Source organism: Thermoascus crustaceus (genome assembly GCF_041956765.1).
Source record: "Thermoascus crustaceus strain CBS 181.67 unplaced genomic scaffold VTN00scaffold_1, whole genome shotgun sequence".
Classification (NCBI taxonomy): Eukaryota; Fungi; Ascomycota; class Eurotiomycetes; order Eurotiales; family Thermoascaceae; genus Thermoascus; species Thermoascus crustaceus.
In genome coordinates, this window is record NW_027192527.1 from 5,644,645 (window position 1) to 5,661,954 (window position 17,310).

A 17,310-nucleotide genomic window follows, 5' to 3' on the forward strand; every position below is an offset into this window, starting at 1 on the left:
AAGTATGGGATGGATTCGAGGCTCAAATCAATGGTCGGCTCGAGATGGGTGAGATGTGGTATTTTCTTCGGAGAACCTTTGACTGGTTTTATAGTTCGTTCTTGATATGTGATGCGATGCGAGGCGTGGAAAGAGGATGTATTCGGTTGAAATTCACGATCGATAGATTGACTGTAGGGTGTCTATCGGAGGAAGGTAGATGGATAGATAGATGTCTAGCTAGTAGGTAGGTATGTATAGCTGGAGAGAATATGTCGTGTTGGAGATCTGTCTCTTTTGTTGTTTTTCTGTCTTCGGATGCCTTTCAACGAACAAAAGCGCGGCGGTATATGTAGCAATCAATGCCAGACTGACTCAGTCAATCAACTAATAATAAAAAGAAAAGAGATAACTTTTTTCGAGAAGGTATTGGTTTGGCTGTGGCTTTGAGTTTGCTGATGTGTGCTGTGCTTTGCTAAGATGAAGATGATGCTGACGATGGATGGGGAGTGAGAGAAAGAGAGAGAGAGTCAGCTGGTCTTATATACTCCCTGACTCGGACATGAACATCAGTATAGAAGGGAAAAGAAAGGGTGACTCACACACACACACACACACACACACCTTCACGGCTTGTCCAGAACAGACTACTGGAAATCTCACAACATACCCGACAATTTAGATAGTAATTAGTACAGAAAAAATGAGCCCCTGGAGGCTGGAACCGACGGGCAGTCCAGTCAACGGGATCTGGACTGGACCAGACGAGGTACACAGAGCCTAAATTGGGCACTTAGTAGGTTGATGACAACGCCGTAGGGCGTGAAAATACTCCACTAAAAACACGAGATGGACGCTGTAAAGGTGGCTTGGCGACGCTGCCACCTCCGACATGTGCTCTAAGAAATTTACTAGGCTGCAAACTAGAAAGGAGCTCAGGACTCCTGACGCTGACTCGCGTACACACGATGGCTAGGTGTTTTGTAAGAGGTATCTAGATCGTTTAGGTTGGTTCCCGCCCGACTTGTTCCCGTTTGTTTGTCCGCGCATCTCATAAGACGGAGCCTTGCAATGTGATGTGGACAGTGCATACGGTACAAAATAGGAAATTGCAGTTGTACTTGACTCGGATAGGTACAGTATATATATAGTCCACGGGTACATTCTAAGCCTACGAAATACTCAATAATACGACACTGTTAACAATTATTGAAAGGTCATAAAAAAGCCTATATGTTACAAAAGAATCCTTCCTTGGAGCCACATTTGCAAGTCGATCGACAGGTCTGACAAGACACAACCGCGCAGTCGAAATATTCCCGTCACCAAATTGACGAGCCATCTAGACGGGCTGCACTGTCATTCCGGGGACGTGGAGGGCCGGGCCGTGCGTGTTGCATGGATGACAGATGACTGAAACGATAAAAGTTTCCCGTTAGGGACCCCGACAAGCAGCCCCGCCGTCGGCTTCGGGGCGGGTGTACAACTTGGGGATATGATCTTTTTCTTTCTTTCTTTCTAAGAATGCTACTACCCACTGCCTTGTGTCATTCGCCATATGAAAAAGACCCCGACATGATGACAGATGCATACTAACCAGGGTGCAGGAACTAACTGATCATTCCATTCCGATAATGATAAGATCTTCCTTTTTTTCATGGCATCCGACTCCTAACTCTGAATTGTGAACTCCGAGATCCTGCATACCTATCTAATTTACTCCGAGGACTTGATTGCTGTTGCACCCTGACCGGCCTGCAAAACCAAACCGAAGGACGTGACGTCGCAGTCGACACGATCTTCATTGACGGATACTGATGTTGGTTAGTCCGCGCCGATGGAGGGGGTGTTGACAGTCGTTCGGGGTACGTTTTAAGCTTGGTCCGTATCTCGCCCCGCCTACTTCGCTTCTTGAGACTGAATCATGTATGTACTTTTTCGTATTTGTCTAGGTAGGCAGGTAGTCTGTATGACGTACAGTACGGAATAGAGAAAAATATCAAATATCTTGATAGACTCCTCATAAGTTCGTGCTAAGAGGGTACTAAGTAACTGAGTCAGCGAAAGGAACGGGATCAACCTTAAACCTCGTATAAGACTCAGACCAGACCTAATTCCAGGACTAGACACGCCCTGCCAAGAAACAAGTTTTTTTTTTCTGGATAAGTAAGCCAACGCCAGTCATCAGAGAATTACTATCACTAGGTAAATCATCACATTTCCATTTATCATTATCCATTTTTTCCGGAGCGAAGGGATACCTACTGACATATATAGGTCCAAACGACTCATTCTGAGTCATTGCCATTTTCTTTTCTTTTCTTTTCTTTTTTTTTCTTTCTTTCTTCCGGGTCCTGGGGGCCCAGAAACATAGTACGGATGTCGTCTCGCGTCTTCCGGTCTCATGTCGATGGATAAAGAATACTACTGCAAGATCGATGCCAAATGCCAGTCGAGAAAATCGCGTTAGAAAAAAAAAAGATAGAGATAGCCTGTATAGTAAAATAGACAGAAGTCTAGGATCTTCTTCAGATTCAACTGTTTCAGCTGCCATTTATTCCCTGACATCAAGTTTATGGTATACGAAGAATGCACATTTTTCGGGGGGGGGGGGGGCAAAAAGTCATGCAACAAGAAACCACCGCACGCGGTTTATATAACGGTCATTCATCATGGATGATACAAAAAACAAAAGAAAAAAGATGACAGGAAAAGAATTCTCGTCTATTGCTTCAGCTTCTCCGTCAACTCGGGCACCTTCTCAAACAGATCCCCGACCAGCCCAACGTCCGCGACCTGGAAGATCGGCGCATCCGGGTCCTTGTTGATGGCCGCGATGACCTTGCTGTCCTTCATACCCGCCAGGTGCTGGATGGCGCCCGAGATACCCGCGCAGAGGTACAGTTGCGGCGCGACGTTCTTACCGGTCTGACCGACCTGGAGGGAGTTGTCGGCGAAGCCGCTGTCGACGGCGGCGCGGGAGGCACCGATGGCGGCGCCCAGCGCGTCCGCCAGCGGCGGGATGAGACGGTCAAAGTCCTCCTTGGACTTGAGACCGCGGCCGCCGGACACGACGCGCTCCGCGGTGGCCAGGTCCGGACGCTCGGACTTGGCCAGCTCCTCGGACACCCATTCGGTCGGGCAGGGGGCGTTGGGGTCGGTACCGTCGACGATCTCGGCGGTGCCGCCCTCGGTCTCGGTGCCCTGGAAGGCGGTGCCGCGGACGGTGATCAGCTTGATCGGGTCGGTGGATTGGACGGTCAGGATGGCGTTGCCGGCGTAGATGGGGCGGACGAAGGCTGTTGTCGTAATTGTCAATATCTAATTCAAAAGGGTCCATCTCCAATATTGTAACGGTGATATCACATACTGTCCTCGCTCTCAATGCCAGTGATGTCCGAGACCTGCTGCACATCCAACAGCGCCGCGACACGAGGCAGAAGGTTCTTTCCAAAGGCGGAGTGCCCGGCGATCACATGGGTGTAGCCGCCGTTCTTGATGTTCTCGACGAGGAGAGGGGCGTAGTTCTCGGGGAGGCCCTATACAGACCCGTCAATATCAACACATTCATGCACATCCACCCTCCCAGAGATGGCCGCCATCATACCTTGTCATAAGCAGCATTCTCCACCGCCACGACCTTCTCCAGGCCCTTGATCTTGGCCGCCTCAGCGGCCGCGGTTCCCTTGACAGCGTTCCCCGCCACGAACGCGGTTATCGAGCCCCCGAGCTTCTGCGCCGCCGCGATGGCCGCCAGCGACGAGGTCTGCAGCTTGCCATCGCGCTGCTCGAGGACCGCGAGTGTCGAGAGCAGCCGCGAGAGTGCCGACTGGTTCAGCGCACGCGACGACGGGTAGAGCTGCGAGCGGGCGGCCCGCAGCACGGTGTGTCTGGCGAGGGGGAACATGGCTGGTTCAGATCAGTTCAATTCGTTTCGAGAGGGATCACCGCTCTGCGGGTTTTTCTGACAGATTGCCAGCGAGTCTGGGGGGGATTGATTGTGGACGCTGGCTGTCGTTCGAGGTCGGGGAATCAGATCAGACAGAGCTGGTGGAGAGCGCGGCGGGCGCTGGTTATTGTCGGGCGCCAAGCTATTCCGATCCTCGGACGTCGGTAAACGCGCCGATACGATCCTGCGCCCGAGGTCTGACGAGAATAACGACGGAGAGACTAGAAGTGAAATGAGTCAAGGCATATTTTTGTTTATAGTATGTCTCAATTGGGTTGCGTACTGGGGTCTCCCATCTTCGACCTCCAGCACTGTGTTAATGACACACTCTGTACTCCATCCCCACTTTTGGCTTTTGTGGAGTGGTCTCGTGCTTCCGAGGAGCATCGAACATGACTTACGACTACAACGGAAAAAGAGTTCCATCGCAGCAAGAATTAACTTTTGTTTTTCAGAGGGTATTGAACACAATCCACTTCCAGTGTCTGAGTCGCAAAAAGAGAATAACACGAATACATGTGAAATTCATACGCCGCCATAACATAACAATATGTACCCCATGTAATGCAGACAGAAAACCCTAAACCAACACCATGAACTATGAAAGAGACTTGCGCTTCTTTTTCTTGCCGGATTCAGCAGCCCCCTGCACTGCCGCTGAAATCACCCGGTTGGCGGAGTCGTTGCTGTCCTCCAATGCCTTGGCCTTCTGCTGCTGGAGCTTCTGCTTCCGTGCAGCGATATCCTCATCATCCTCCTCGGTGGTCTTGGACTTCTTAGACTTCTTGCTGGCTTCCAGCTTCTTGTTGTCCTCGTCGCCGGTCGACTTCCGCTTCTTGTCATTCTTGCCGCCCTCAATAGCCTTGGTCTCGTCCTCACCAGCGGCATCTTCAATGACATCCGTCTCATCCACCCACAGTTCGCTTGCCAGCCAGACGGGCATGGCCATGGTGTTCGGGCCCTTGATGTGAATAGCCTTGATGTTCCTCCACCCCTTCGTAATAAACTTGTCCGTCATGCCCTTGACGACGGCGTCGATGTTCTCCGCCAGCTGCTGCGGGGTAAAGTTGGCCGCACCGACGCGGACGGCGGCGGTGGTGGCCGGTGCGAGCTGGACCGCGGCGCAGCTCAGCGTCTTCTCGATCTCCTTGGCGACGATCTGCGGCGACGCCACGGCGGCGTACTTCTCGTCCTTGGGGGTCTGCTGCTTCTGCTTCGGGTCCTTCTTCACCCGCTTGCCGTCGACCTTCTCGATCTCGGCGATCCGAATCGGGATCGGCCGCTTGCTGGACTTGTAGAAGACCTTGCCGAGCGTGCTGACGAGGCGCATGATGATCCGGTCATCGGCCAGGAAGACATCGTGCTCGGCCAGCAGCTGTCGCCGGCTCTCGAAGCTCTGGTACCGAGCCTTCAATTTCGAGTAGCCGATGATCTTGTTGATGCGCGACGAGAGCGACGTGGGGAAGGACGGGTCCGCGACGACATCCTTGACGGCACGCTGCGGGTCCGCCGTGATCAGGCAGATGCTGAGGGACGGCGAGGCGTTGAGCGAGTGCGGGATGCTGATCTTGCCGGGCTTCAGGCGGTTCTTGTCGACCACGTGCTTCTTGGTGGTGAGGACGAGCCAGACGGGCTCGTTGTTGATGGGGGTGTCTTCCTCATCCGATGCATCATCGTTGTCGCCGATCAGCGTCTTCTTCCCTGACGACTCCTCCTTCTTTTTCTGCTCCGTTTTGATGTGCCGCAGAAGTGCGGAGGAAGCTCTGAGAACCTGGTGATATCAATTAGCACAAGGAACTTGGTCCCAGCGGAATCTTCCAGTAGTAGAACATACCTGGCCATTGTCTAGTTGGTAAGGCGACCCGGAGGTCACCTTGGTGGTCAGAGCATCTGTCGAGGCGACCATCGTGGCTGATTGGCGCTGCACAGAGGAGCGCTGGCGATATCAGTTTCTGCGATCTTGAAATTCGAAAAAATTCGCGGAAGGCGGTGGGGAGTTTGTCCGGCTTGGCCGCGGCCCGCTAACTTAAGTTAACTAAGTTCATATCTGCTTAGTCAGCGAACGATGCATGTTAGTTAACTACAGTACGCACTGGAAGCTGCAGGCATGAAATTTTAATCCTGGAGCTCTTATATTTTCTATTTTTTTTCTTGCTTAGTTTGTGATTGAGAATTGTGCTTGCACCTGTCGAGAGTGCTGTCTGTGAAGCCTGCTCATTACTCGGGAAATATTATGCTTAACAGCGCTGTATCATTTCGCCAAAATCCTCGTCGCGAACTCAGTGATTATTCTTGCCTGACAGGCAGAGATAACTTCAGGGAAACGTAATGCAAAGGGAATTAAATGGGACAAAATATGAATGAATAGGTCTGTCTATAAAATGCTCTATACGTAGAAAACTGCCTGGATACCTATGCACCGATGCGCCCTTGCTCCAAACTCAACAATGTGGGTATCCTTACGCCTCAGACGCTCGCTCAATGGGTCTATGGTCATGATATCGTAACACGCGCGTCTACAAGAAGTGAGCTTGACATCTGTACGCAATATACCTAAATCTTGTTTCCGTTTTCGTCGAATTCGATCTTCTTCCCGGTGACAAGGCTCTCCTGGAGGGCTAGGGCAATGCGGAGGGAGGTCATGGCGGAGGAGAGCTTCATGGGAAGTTCGGTGCCGTCCAGGATGGCGGCGGTGAAGTCCTTGAGCTCCGTGACGAAGGCGCCCTCGTAACGGTCGCTCCAGCTGGGCATGGCTTCGTTGCGGATGCCATGGGCGTCCGAGATCTCGATCCGGTTCATCTTGGGGACCAGATTGATGGACAGTTTTCCAGCTGTTCCGATGACCTCGGTGCAGTTGTCGTACCCGTGGGTCGTCGTCCTCGAATGGTAGTAGTAGGCGATCTTGCCGCCCCAGAACTCGACGACTCCGACGGCGTTGTCGGCGTCGTGGAACTCGGCGAGCTCCTTGTGCATGGCAGCAATACCGGTGGCCCAGAGTGCCTTGGGCTTGACGTCCTCGCCGAAGAAAGACAGCGTCAGGTCGATGTCGTGGATGGTCGTGTCGACAAAGATGCCACCGCTGACTTTGGCATACTGGACGAAGAAGCCGCTCTTGTCAAGCAGCTCGCAGCCCTGGGATCTCAGCACAATCGGGGTGCCGATGTCACCGGCCTGGACCTTCTTCCGGGCGTGCATGTAGTTCTCATCAAAGCGCCTGCAGAACCCGACCATCAACTTGGTCTCGGGACGGGATTCCGCCTTCTTGATGATAGTGGCAAGCTATTCAGGGTGAAATTAGCATTCTCAACTGAAGAGTGATCCATGGAAAGAAGGGGGGGAGGGAAATCTTGTTATATATCCAACTACGCGGACTGGAAATAGGTGCCTGGATGACCTCTACAACTGAGCAAAACCTAAAGATTACTGACTGGGTACGTACCTCGTGGAGATCGGTAGTGATGGGCTTTTCACACAGGACATGGATTCCCCGTTCCAGGCATACGAGGGTCTGAGATGCGTGCAGGGCCGTCGCCGAAGAGATGACGACCGCCTCGAGACCGGGGGTCTCGATCATCTGCTCGAACGTCTCATAGATCTGCACCCCGTACGGCTTTAGGTGCTGGTCCGCCCATTCTAGGTCGGGCTTAGCTGGCGAGCAGACGCAGAGGAGGTTGGCTCTGGGCACGAGGTGGAGGATGTTGAGAGCATGGCGCTGGCCCATGCGGCCGATCCCGACTACTCCGATGTTGAGTCGCTTGGGCTTGTTGGAGACCGCATCTCCAGCGCCAGGGACCGCCATTGTTAGCCGGGAAAGGGAGGTGAATTGATAAGATGTCTATCTTGATCGGCTTGGGATTTCCCGGATTTTGTCGCTCAGACGAAACTGGTGCGTCTGGGCGAGGAGCGGCGGTTAGGAGTGGACAGGACCGGTTCTATGCTATGAGACGACGTCTGAGACCGTGCAGGATTTAGCAATTAGGCCCCTGGAGGGATATATATTCTACACGCGGGGTCCTTCTGTCGAGCAATTCGATGCGATTCTATCGGAGGCACGGAAAATCTGCAGTCGGTTTTGGACGCGCAGAGGGGGGAATGTCTCAACTTGGGATCGGCTCCGACAGCACATCGCCGATTTGGTGTCCGCATTGGCTGCGAGCTTATCTGTGGATAGAGCATCAGGTCGTTCTTGGCACCCGGCATGCCTGTTTGGAGTCCTTTTGTCTCATCCACGAATTCCTCTCGTTTGCGCCGTTTGGGACCTGACGGCCACTTTTCTCAGGCCGCATGGTCTCGTGACACAGTCTTCGGGTTCGATGTCACATGACTGTCATCATTATCAGATAATTTGAATTGAATTGATCGGATGCCAACTTACAGGTACATCTCCTGCGTACTGCGTACAACAAGTGCACTCATTTTAAAGTGACGCTATTTTGCTGAGGCAGATTGATGGCTGCCGTTGTCCGGTCTGCCCCACTGGTAATGGGCGCTAGCAGTGGAAAGAGTAAGGACTGGCATGACCGTCTGATGGAAGAGTGTGGAATCTGTGGATACGCCGACAGCTAGAGTGTGGGATGAGATACCTCATCAGTAGTATTCGAAAAACAGGGAAATGACTGCAGACTATATGCGCCGTCCCTGGGTATGGAGTACACACAGAGTATTGTCAATTATTAAGGCCAATAGTAGGGTGCGAAGTGACTTGTCTCTGGTAGATGGTAGACCGGCCCGTTGCGCGTGTCACCCATGTGTTGCCCGGTTTGCGCCGAGACAGGTGACGATTCCCGGGCACGTGCCCGGGAAGCCGAGGGGCTCAGACATCAACCCCGCCGTCTTACAGATCCACTGGAACATACATCTTTTTCAGGTAGTATGATCCTCACAGCTGCTTAGGCATTATTCGATGTCTTCAAGTTGTGGTCTGAGAGATATTAAGCAGGAAATGCTGCGTGTGCGAAGCCTCACCCGGAGCCGGAACTGTTGTACGCGCTGTGCAGAGGTACCAAGTACCTTGGTACCTACGGACCTTGTGGATACAAACTGCTTCCTCACATATATAGTCTTTGCATAAGGTTTTCTTCCGTCCATGATGTTGCAGCTTTGTCGATGCAGGCCGAGTATGCAAATTGATTCCACTCACGTGCCACTAGTAACCCTAATCTAATAGGCCATACCTACCTATATAGAAACCTAACATATCAGGCATGGATGTAGTGGGAATGTGCCAAGAGGGATGGGGGAGGACTAGGCAGGACAGCGTAACTTTTTGCCAAAAGCTACCTTGCATATCTAGCGGATGCTAAGGATGCTACGCTACACGGAAAAGGGTTGACACAGCGGTAGGATGGCAGTAGCACGGCATTACTTTATTTAAAGACTAAGGTACTGTATCTAAGGCTCGCTCTACTAGCGGTGGCAAACTAGAAACAGAAACATATCCAACATATCCTTTTTATTTACTGTATTTGTGGTGACCGCAGGGTTTAATTAACTAGGCAGTCTCCTGTCAGTCGACACCTCTACCAAGACCAGCTGCTACTGTAGAATTCGCCTCGGCCGACCAAGATAGGGAAGGGCCCAACCCTTATATCCAAGACAGCGCCCCACCTAGTTTTTAATAATTTTAGATATTATCAAAGGCCTATCTATATTGTGAATCGCTTCATTTTTATTCTTGCTCTTTCTCCAGAAATTTTTCGCTAGCCAAATCACCATCATCTTTGAGGTTTGAGTTCGTAGTCTTCAGACCAAGATCAATGCATGTATACTACTCTGTAGTAGCGGGTCCAATGGAGAAGAAAAAATGATGCTCCCTCCCTCAACTGACAATAGCAGGGGCCATCCTTGTCTACATGTAAGAGATGGATAGAACTTGGCTGCTACTACAGCTGAGATTTTGGGGTTAGAATAGTTATCACGAGAGTTATCACAGTACAGGGACTTCATAGAACAAAAGTCCGTAAGTTATTAGGAACGTCCTTAGTCATCTTTGTAGATCCCCGACAAGTGTCTCGCAGCAGTGAGGCAGACTAGGATGCTACGTAAGTAGGTAGGTACTTACGCCTTCAAGTTATGGCAGTGAGCTCCGAGTGAGGTGGACTTCCCCAGACTGTTCCACACGATGGAGAGACGCATGCAATTTGATGATGAGACATGGGAGCGGAGCGACAGTCGCTTTGACGCCTGAAAGAAAGACAAGCTCTTCAGTGTGGAAAATTTGAAAGAAGCCGGGAGGCTGATAGCGAAATGGAGGAACGGTGTTGCCCAGAACCTCTTTTCTCCCAAGCGCGGGGCCTTCAACGTTTGGCTCCGTCTGAAATTCGAAGATGGCGGTTCGGCAGTCATGCGGGTTCCCTGTCCCGGGGTATCGATGTTCAAAGTCCAGCGAGAAGTTGAGGTGATGCGTTTCCTTGAGCGTCACACCGACATTCCAGTCCCGCATGTTCTTCATCATGGCATGGCCGAAGAGGATCCAGCTGGCCTGGGCCCCTTCATTATCATGGAGTATATTGATGCATATGAAGGAGAACTTGGAGAGCGGGGACTTCTGGGTTAATTATGCGGCAAGAAAGAGTTGGGCGTTCGACATGATATACTGGGCGAAGATTGACAGGAGGTTCTTTGGTGAGGGGGGTCTGGAAGATCGTCTTCAATTGCTGGCTCCGGAAGAGAGAATGGAGATTGACGATTTTGTAACAAGGAAGCTGATGAGAAAAGTAGAGCACACTTTGAAAGACTCGGGTATGACCAAATCTGCAGCATAAGCTAACTGGAAGGAGAGAGCCAGAGAAGATGTGAATGAGCTGCTGGTATAGAAAATTAACACATGTTGCAAATTTTTTTGTAAGATTGCGAGACATCTGAATTGTATGAATCGGTCCTGGCTTCCCGTTCTGTCTATTTTAGAGAAAAAAAAATACCCTGGGCATACAAGACCCTGCGGCACTCCTATGTGAAAGGAGACCTCACAGTGGTGTAAGACCACACATTAATAGCATGATTTCTGCGATGTGTGGTACTTTCGACATGACAGCTACACTAAAGCAGAGATCTTTCCTGGAATCTGACAGAAAGTTAGCTAGTAGTTAGGCATTGCTTAAATTAAACATAGTGAATAAGCTTATTTCTCTGTTCTCAATGGTGTCCAGTCCAGAGAATTCCAGTCGAAATAAAGGCATTTGAGCGGCACCCCAAAGGATGGTGGTAAAGCTCTGGAATGTGCTACCCTGTTAAAGTAGGTAGGCAGTATTCGGACGTTCTTCGGGAACCGTGGCTAGGCTAGATCACTATTATTTAAGCAGGCAGATTTCGGCATCATGGCAGCGATGCCAACAGAGGAACCAAGGCGTGGGGGCAAGAGGGAGACTTCGATATTGAATTTGAAGAAGCTCGACAATCATTGAGACTTGCTCGCTTACCACCTACTACCTAGGTACTGCACTAAATAGGTAGGTATGTTACTTATAGCAAGTAGCCTTTTGCATGAACAACTTCTACCTTCTTCCTTTCTAATCAATCTCTTGCCTGAGGAGTTTTCTGCTTAGGTCGGGATGGGCCAGATCACAACCATCACCTTTCGAGATTTGGATTCGCAGCCTTGAGAGCAAGATCTATGGATAAGAGTACGTGCGTATACCATATAGAGTAGTAGTTGGTTCCTATTTTTGGCACAACCAGAAACAGTGGAGGAGTGGACGTAAAAAGAAAATCAATAATAGTCCATAGGGCTGTAGAATAGATGCGGAATAAGACAGAAATAGTAACCCGTGACCTTGAAGGCCCCATGGTTTGGTCAATGCCAAGGTGTGTCACGTGATGATGTCCTAATTTGGTTGCGTTGACGCCCCTCGGGCCGTTGCCAGCCGGCGACTGAGGCGGTGAGAAAATGGATTGAGTATGAAACTCGTGGCTGTGATAGGGGTGAATAGCCTGAGGTACCTAAGGTAGCACGACAGTCGCGCGGAGATACGTAATCATTCAGCTGCGCCCTCAGTAGGCCCAGTGCTTTGTTACAAGCACATAGCACAGGATGGCACCTGGCGGTGTGCTTCTGAATACACACTAATTAAGTTTATTTTTAAAATGAGAAAGGCAGTTGACTGACAGGCATGTCTAGTCTGGAATCTTATTCTTGGACAAAGCGTTTGTCTACTCTCCACTGCAATAGACTAGAAACGGTGATGGAAAGAGATAGGATTGACAGGTGATCACTTTTCCATCAGCATAGGCCAGTCAGCGTTATTATTAGGCATATTTGTGTCGAGCACAGGTCAACAGGACCTATAGTATCCTTGCGCTGGTTTTGGTTAAGCTGGGATGTCACTCAGGCCAAGCTTATCACCACTATTGCTAGCGCCATTATTGACAGTGCTAGTAGCGAGTCTAGGCATGCTAGCATGAAACATTTCCCCTCAAATAGGTACCTAGACGAATCACGATAGCCCGTGCCCGATTGCAGAATGTCCTTTGGTCTTAGATCTCTGCTTGCAGTCTAGCGTTCTTTTTCACGTTGACGGTGTCTCTGCCGGGTACTCATAATATACATACCCCATATGGACCTCGGAAGTATATAGCAAACGCCACTTAACGCGCGAACTCCCCATAGCCACAGACAGTCTTTTCAAGTTCAGCCACCAGTCGGCAGTGGCCTACCTCCGAATTGCGCTGTAGTGACTGTGAAAGAAACTTGAATTGGAGACCTCTTCGCCCGAGATTTCTGTCAAAGGTCAGAAGGGAACATCCTCGCAACGAATGACGGGAGCGCACGTGGACTGGAAGAAATGACCAGGAGAATAGCCCTACCCGATTCTCCTTTCCTGCAGTTTTATAGTCGCCCCAGTCTGCCAGCATCTCCCCTGTCTTTCATGTCGCATTAAGAACACGGACCAATCCAGTCCTTCACCTTAGCTCGTCCAAGACCAAACACTCGATTGTGGGCCGTCGGAGGAGAAAGGCTCAAGGCTCGAGCATATCTGCGCAGTACCGTTCAGTCTGACTTTGAGTTTCGTGTGGTAGTGATCGTTCCACGATTTTCAACTAGTCTCCATAGTAGTTGAGTCTCTTTGCAACCGACGGGTAAGCGGCAACAACAGATGGAACTCCGACACACAAGAAGAATAGGATTATTAAAAGGAACCGAAGAGAATTGTCGTTAGTTTTCGGATCGTGAGTCGAGCATAATTTACCGGGACGAAGCGGGCGCGGGAGCGCAGGTAAATTCCTACTCTACGAAGAAGGTCACCACGGTTGTGCCCTCTATCTCTTACCCAGATCGACCTAGTGCGATCCTGATGATGACGACGACACGACTATGCAGCGTGCATTTCCCATTCTTCGTTGGAGAGGAACCAGCTAAGAACCTTGAGTTTTACCTCTATTTTTCGGATGCAAGTTCCGAACCGTATCTCTGCTACGGAGGACTCCGGTAATTGTATCGTTCTTGGCGGGTTCAGATGGATAGTTCTGTTCGAGTTCGAGTGTCGAGGGCTTCGTGTCAGCCGTTTACGCGGACCATAATGAGACCGCAAGAGGGAGGTCCGTGGGGTGGTGCCGAGTCGACTTAGACTCCCGAGCCAAGGGTCTGGCCAGCTGCAGCCAGCAGCGCGGGCGTTAGTCGATTATCCCACCCGCGCCTTGGGTGCACACTAAATATCTATCGCGACTCGCCTCCCGTTCCACTCTGGCTGCCCGCTAGAAAGCGGCATGGAAAGCAGTTAAGGAACATGTTCAGAAGCCAGAGCCGTGGCGGTAGCCTGGCCGTTACAGCTGATCCACAGTTCCCCGTTTCCTCATCGGGGGCCAAGAGGACACCGCCAGTAGCGCGTGGAGAGCGCAGACGATGTTTGGCCAGACCAGAGATGTATCCATCTGAGAGGACTCTGAGGAGACTCGAGGCTAGGGCTATGGCCTTTCCAGGGGTCATGTCTGCGAAAGAGTGCCCGTTTATCGACGGTGGTCCTGCCCATGGATGATAATCTTAGTCATTCTCTTGAGGTGAGGATTACTTAAACTAGACCATCGGAAGGATCAGTTATTCTGCTCAGCACAAGCATTGCAGCTGCAGATCTTGCTGGCAGACATGGGGCAGGCGGGCGAGGAGTCGAGCACACCTTACCGGCAGGAGTTGGGATGTGCGGTGGGCGATCCGCTGCTGATTGGTGTACCTGGCAGGGGCCATGCACAGCCTCGGCATCTGGTTGGGCCACGGCGGCCCAGAGCAATCTCGGGGGAGCGCCAAGCTTGGCTAGTGCCAGGAACAGGAAAACACAAAACAAGCTGGAGACCGCACGGGGAAACTGGCAAGACACCGCTAGGTCAGCACGGCAGAAAACGCTAGCAGCCACGGCCAGCAGGGAGTGTGTGCGTCTTGGTCTTGCCTCCTGAGCTGCCTAACTCCACCGGGCTCTCCGGCTGCGCACACGCCCCTGGCCCTGCTGACACGCACCGTGAGCCCTGCAGCATGCCTGGCTCCTCCTCTGCAACAGCTTCTTTCCACCCACCCGTCCCGTGCTGCCCTCTGCCCCTGGGCGGCCGCCCTGCTGGGTCCTGGACGGGCCCCGTTCCTCTTCATCTGCCCGATCCCCCCCCCCCCATTATTCCCTCTTCCGCTTCCTTCACACGCTTCATCTCCACGCCTTTCTCTTGCGTCTTCCATCGAGTTTTCCATCCGACCAGAGAGACTCGTTCTCTCTACCACGTTCATTCGGAAATCTCTTTTATCTCTCTCTCTCAAGGCTCTTCTTTCTTTTGAACGGCGACTTAGTCCAAAAATCCACCATCTCAGCGACCTATCCCTGCAAAGTGTTTTGAGAGCGCGACATCTGCTGAGCGTTCTCTCCTTCCTGTACAGAAATTCTTTTGTCAAGCGTGCGACTGGCTTGCTCGTGCGATCGATGTATGTGCTACTGTTTGTTCGCTCTGTGGATATCCTGCACTGTGTTCCGACAGTTGTGTCGCAACCGCGCACCTGGCGCATCCTGTCCACTTGAACTGGAGATCTGTTAACCCTCTGACGATGTCAACGCTGGGCATCTACAAGATGTTGAGATGTCTGTGCAGAGGGAATACTGTCTTCATGGCCAAGCGTGACTGTTGTCCAGAACCTCTCATCGCAATTGCCAATGTGGGAGTGGATGCGATATGTTACTAACCGGGATACATAGAGTACCGTCTGCTTTGGATCGATCAAGGATCTACATCATTCAAGAGGTCTTCGACAGATCTCCTGCCAGCCCTCTCATCGGAATTCACGACTTGACGTCAAGTTCCCGATCAGGACAATATCGCTGAAAGCAATCCGCAATGAAGTTCACCTCCGTTGCCCTCGGCCTCGCTACGGCGGGCTCCGTCATGGCGGCACAGCCTCACCACCACGCGCACCGTCACAACCATGTGAGGCGCGTCCCCGACGTTACCGAGGTCGTCAACGTTCCAGGCCCGACTGTCTACAAGTTTGAGCTTGACGGCAAGCCCATCTCTGCCGAGAAAGTGTGCCAGGGAATCGCCGACGGCTCGCTGTTGTGGGCTGACGGCGAGGCTCCCGCGGACGTCTGCAGTTCGACCTCGAGCGCCGCGCCCATTTCCACCGCGGTTCCTGCGCAGTTCTACGAGACGTCCCCGTCGTCGACCCCGACCCCAACTACGACCCCAACCCCGACGTCGACGCCAACACCAACTTCCACTGCTGCGCCGACTACCTCTTCTAGCTCGTCGAGCAGCTCTTCTTCCACACCGGCTCCCAGCCCTAGCTCCAGCCCCGTCGGCGCGGGCATCAACAGTGACTTCCCTGATGGCGTGCTTGACTGTGACACTTTCCCCTCCGAATACGGTGCTGTTCCCCTCGACTACCTTGGACTTGGCGGCTGGTCTGGCATTCAGTACGTGACCATCCTTGGCGAGGTGGTCAGTGACATTATCACTGCTGTCTTCGGTGACACCTGCAGGGATGGTGCGATGTGCTCCTATGCTTGCCCTCCCGGTTACCAGAAGTCCCAGTGGCCCAGCACCCAGGGCTCCACCGGCCAGTCTGTTGGTGGCCTCCAGTGCAAGAACGGCAAGCTCTACCTGACCAACCCCGAGCTGTCGAAGAAGATTTGCATTCCTGGAACTGGTGGCGTTGAGGTCCAGAACACTCTGCCCGAGCAGGTTGCCGTTTGCCGTACTGACTACCCTGGTAAGTCTGCAGAGGATAGCAAGCTCTCCTGGAGTTGTTGCTGACCCAATTTTCAGGTACCGAGTCTGAGACCATTCCTCTCAGCCTGACTTCTGGAGCTCTCGAGCCGCTTACCTGCCCTGACGGTGACAGCTACTTCAAGTGGAACAACGCGCCTACCTCTGCTCAGTACTACGTCAACCCCAAGGGTATCTCTACCGAGAAGGGTTGCCAGTGGGGCGATGGCAGTGAGAACATCGGTAACTGGGCTCCTATCAACCTGGGTGTTGGCAAGAAGAACGGTGTGTGGCTTTCGATCTTCCAGAACAAGCCTACCACCAACGCCAAGCTCGACTTCAACATCCGGATCGAGGGTGACAACCTCAGCGGCATTTGCAAGTACGAGAACGGAATGTTCTACTCTTCTACCGGTGCCAACAGCGATGGCTGCACTGTACGTCCCCAGCACCGTTTCCCCCTTGCGATTCGAGTCTTTCAGTTACTAACCACTTGCTATGACAGACCCAAGTTATGTCTGGAACCGCCAGATACGTTTTTTACTAGATTAGCTCGCATCTTGTATAAAAAGACAGCTATCCAATCCAATATGATTCTCTAGTGTCCGTCCTAGATCGTCAAAACATGTGCGTCTCGCCGACCTGGCATCGGCCGTCTCTGTCTTCGTTGTCCATCTTTACCTGTCACGATCTGCGGTCACTGTGCTTGCTTGCTTCTATGTATCTTAGTGTGCTATTATGCGGCTTGGATTGGATCTCAGTCTCTTTCTTCCACGTCTCCTCAGGGTTATATCCGGAGACCTTTGTCCTTAGATCTTAACCTTCTATTATGCAATCAGCAGCCTTGGTTCCCCTTCTATTTATCATCGTTTCCATTTTTACTTGTGCCTTCTGTTACCCGATATCGCAAAAGCACATGGCAGCAGCACCGCGTGGGACAGATGACAAGAATCACGGGATGGAGCGAAGCGAAGTTGCCGTGGAGGTCGGCGATCAAGGCGGTCCTGGTCTATTTCCAGCTTATACCCTGTGTGATAGTTGTTTGAGTATGAATTGAAGGTTATGTCCGTTTTGAGTTGACCCCCATTGTCAGGGTGGATATGTCGTGGTCGTAGTCTGTAGATCTCGCAGATCTACGTTATTTTAAGAAAGCGGAGACAAACGGTAGTCATTACTAGTATGCAGGTAGCGGCAGGATAGGTGGTTGCTAATAA

The 17,310-nt window shown here is 51.7% G+C and overlaps 6 protein-coding genes across 6 annotated transcripts; 2 read left to right on the forward strand and 4 right to left on the reverse strand.

Moving 5' to 3' along the window:
• Positions 1-2,703: 2,703 nt before the first annotated feature.
• VTN00DRAFT_2039 (uncharacterized protein) lies at positions 2,704-3,886 on the reverse strand (the record flags this gene model as incomplete). The annotated part of the gene is made up of 3 exons (XM_069428213.1): positions 2,704-3,278; positions 3,350-3,518; positions 3,587-3,886. 3 exons carry the CDS (start codon positions 3,884-3,886, stop codon positions 2,704-2,706), a joined length of 1,044 nt encoding a protein of 347 aa, XP_069292741.1.
• A 640-nt stretch (positions 3,887-4,526) lies between these two features.
• Positions 4,527-5,834, reverse strand: VTN00DRAFT_2040 (uncharacterized protein; the record flags this gene model as incomplete). The annotated part of the gene is made up of 2 exons (XM_069428215.1): positions 4,527-5,699; positions 5,763-5,834. The coding sequence occupies 2 exons, from the start codon at positions 5,832-5,834 to the stop codon at positions 4,527-4,529; spliced, it is 1,245 nt and encodes a 414-aa protein (XP_069292742.1).
• Positions 5,835-6,481: 647 nt separating this feature from the next.
• VTN00DRAFT_2041 (uncharacterized protein) lies at positions 6,482-7,727 on the reverse strand (the record flags this gene model as incomplete). The annotated part of the gene is made up of 2 exons (XM_069428216.1): positions 6,482-7,207; positions 7,368-7,727. The coding sequence occupies 2 exons, from the start codon at positions 7,725-7,727 to the stop codon at positions 6,482-6,484; spliced, it is 1,086 nt and encodes a 361-aa protein (XP_069292743.1).
• A 2,271-nt stretch (positions 7,728-9,998) lies between these two features.
• Positions 9,999-10,379, reverse strand: VTN00DRAFT_2042 (uncharacterized protein; the record flags this gene model as incomplete). Its single annotated transcript, XM_069428217.1, has 1 exon — positions 9,999-10,379. The coding sequence occupies one exon, from the start codon at positions 10,377-10,379 to the stop codon at positions 9,999-10,001; it is 381 nt and encodes a 126-aa protein (XP_069292744.1).
• Positions 10,380-14,006: 3,627 nt separating this feature from the next.
• Positions 14,007-15,217, forward strand: VTN00DRAFT_2043 (uncharacterized protein; the record flags this gene model as incomplete). The annotated part of the gene is made up of 3 exons (XM_069428218.1): positions 14,007-14,174; positions 14,242-14,822; positions 15,091-15,217. 3 exons carry the CDS (start codon positions 14,007-14,009, stop codon positions 15,215-15,217), a joined length of 876 nt encoding a protein of 291 aa, XP_069292745.1.
• A 12-nt stretch (positions 15,218-15,229) lies between these two features.
• On the forward strand, positions 15,230-16,643 carry VTN00DRAFT_2044 (uncharacterized protein; the record flags this gene model as incomplete). Its single annotated transcript, XM_069428219.1, has 3 exons — positions 15,230-16,100; positions 16,157-16,533; positions 16,602-16,643. The coding sequence occupies 3 exons, from the start codon at positions 15,230-15,232 to the stop codon at positions 16,641-16,643; spliced, it is 1,290 nt and encodes a 429-aa protein (XP_069292746.1).
• Positions 16,644-17,310: the final 667 nt, after the last annotated feature.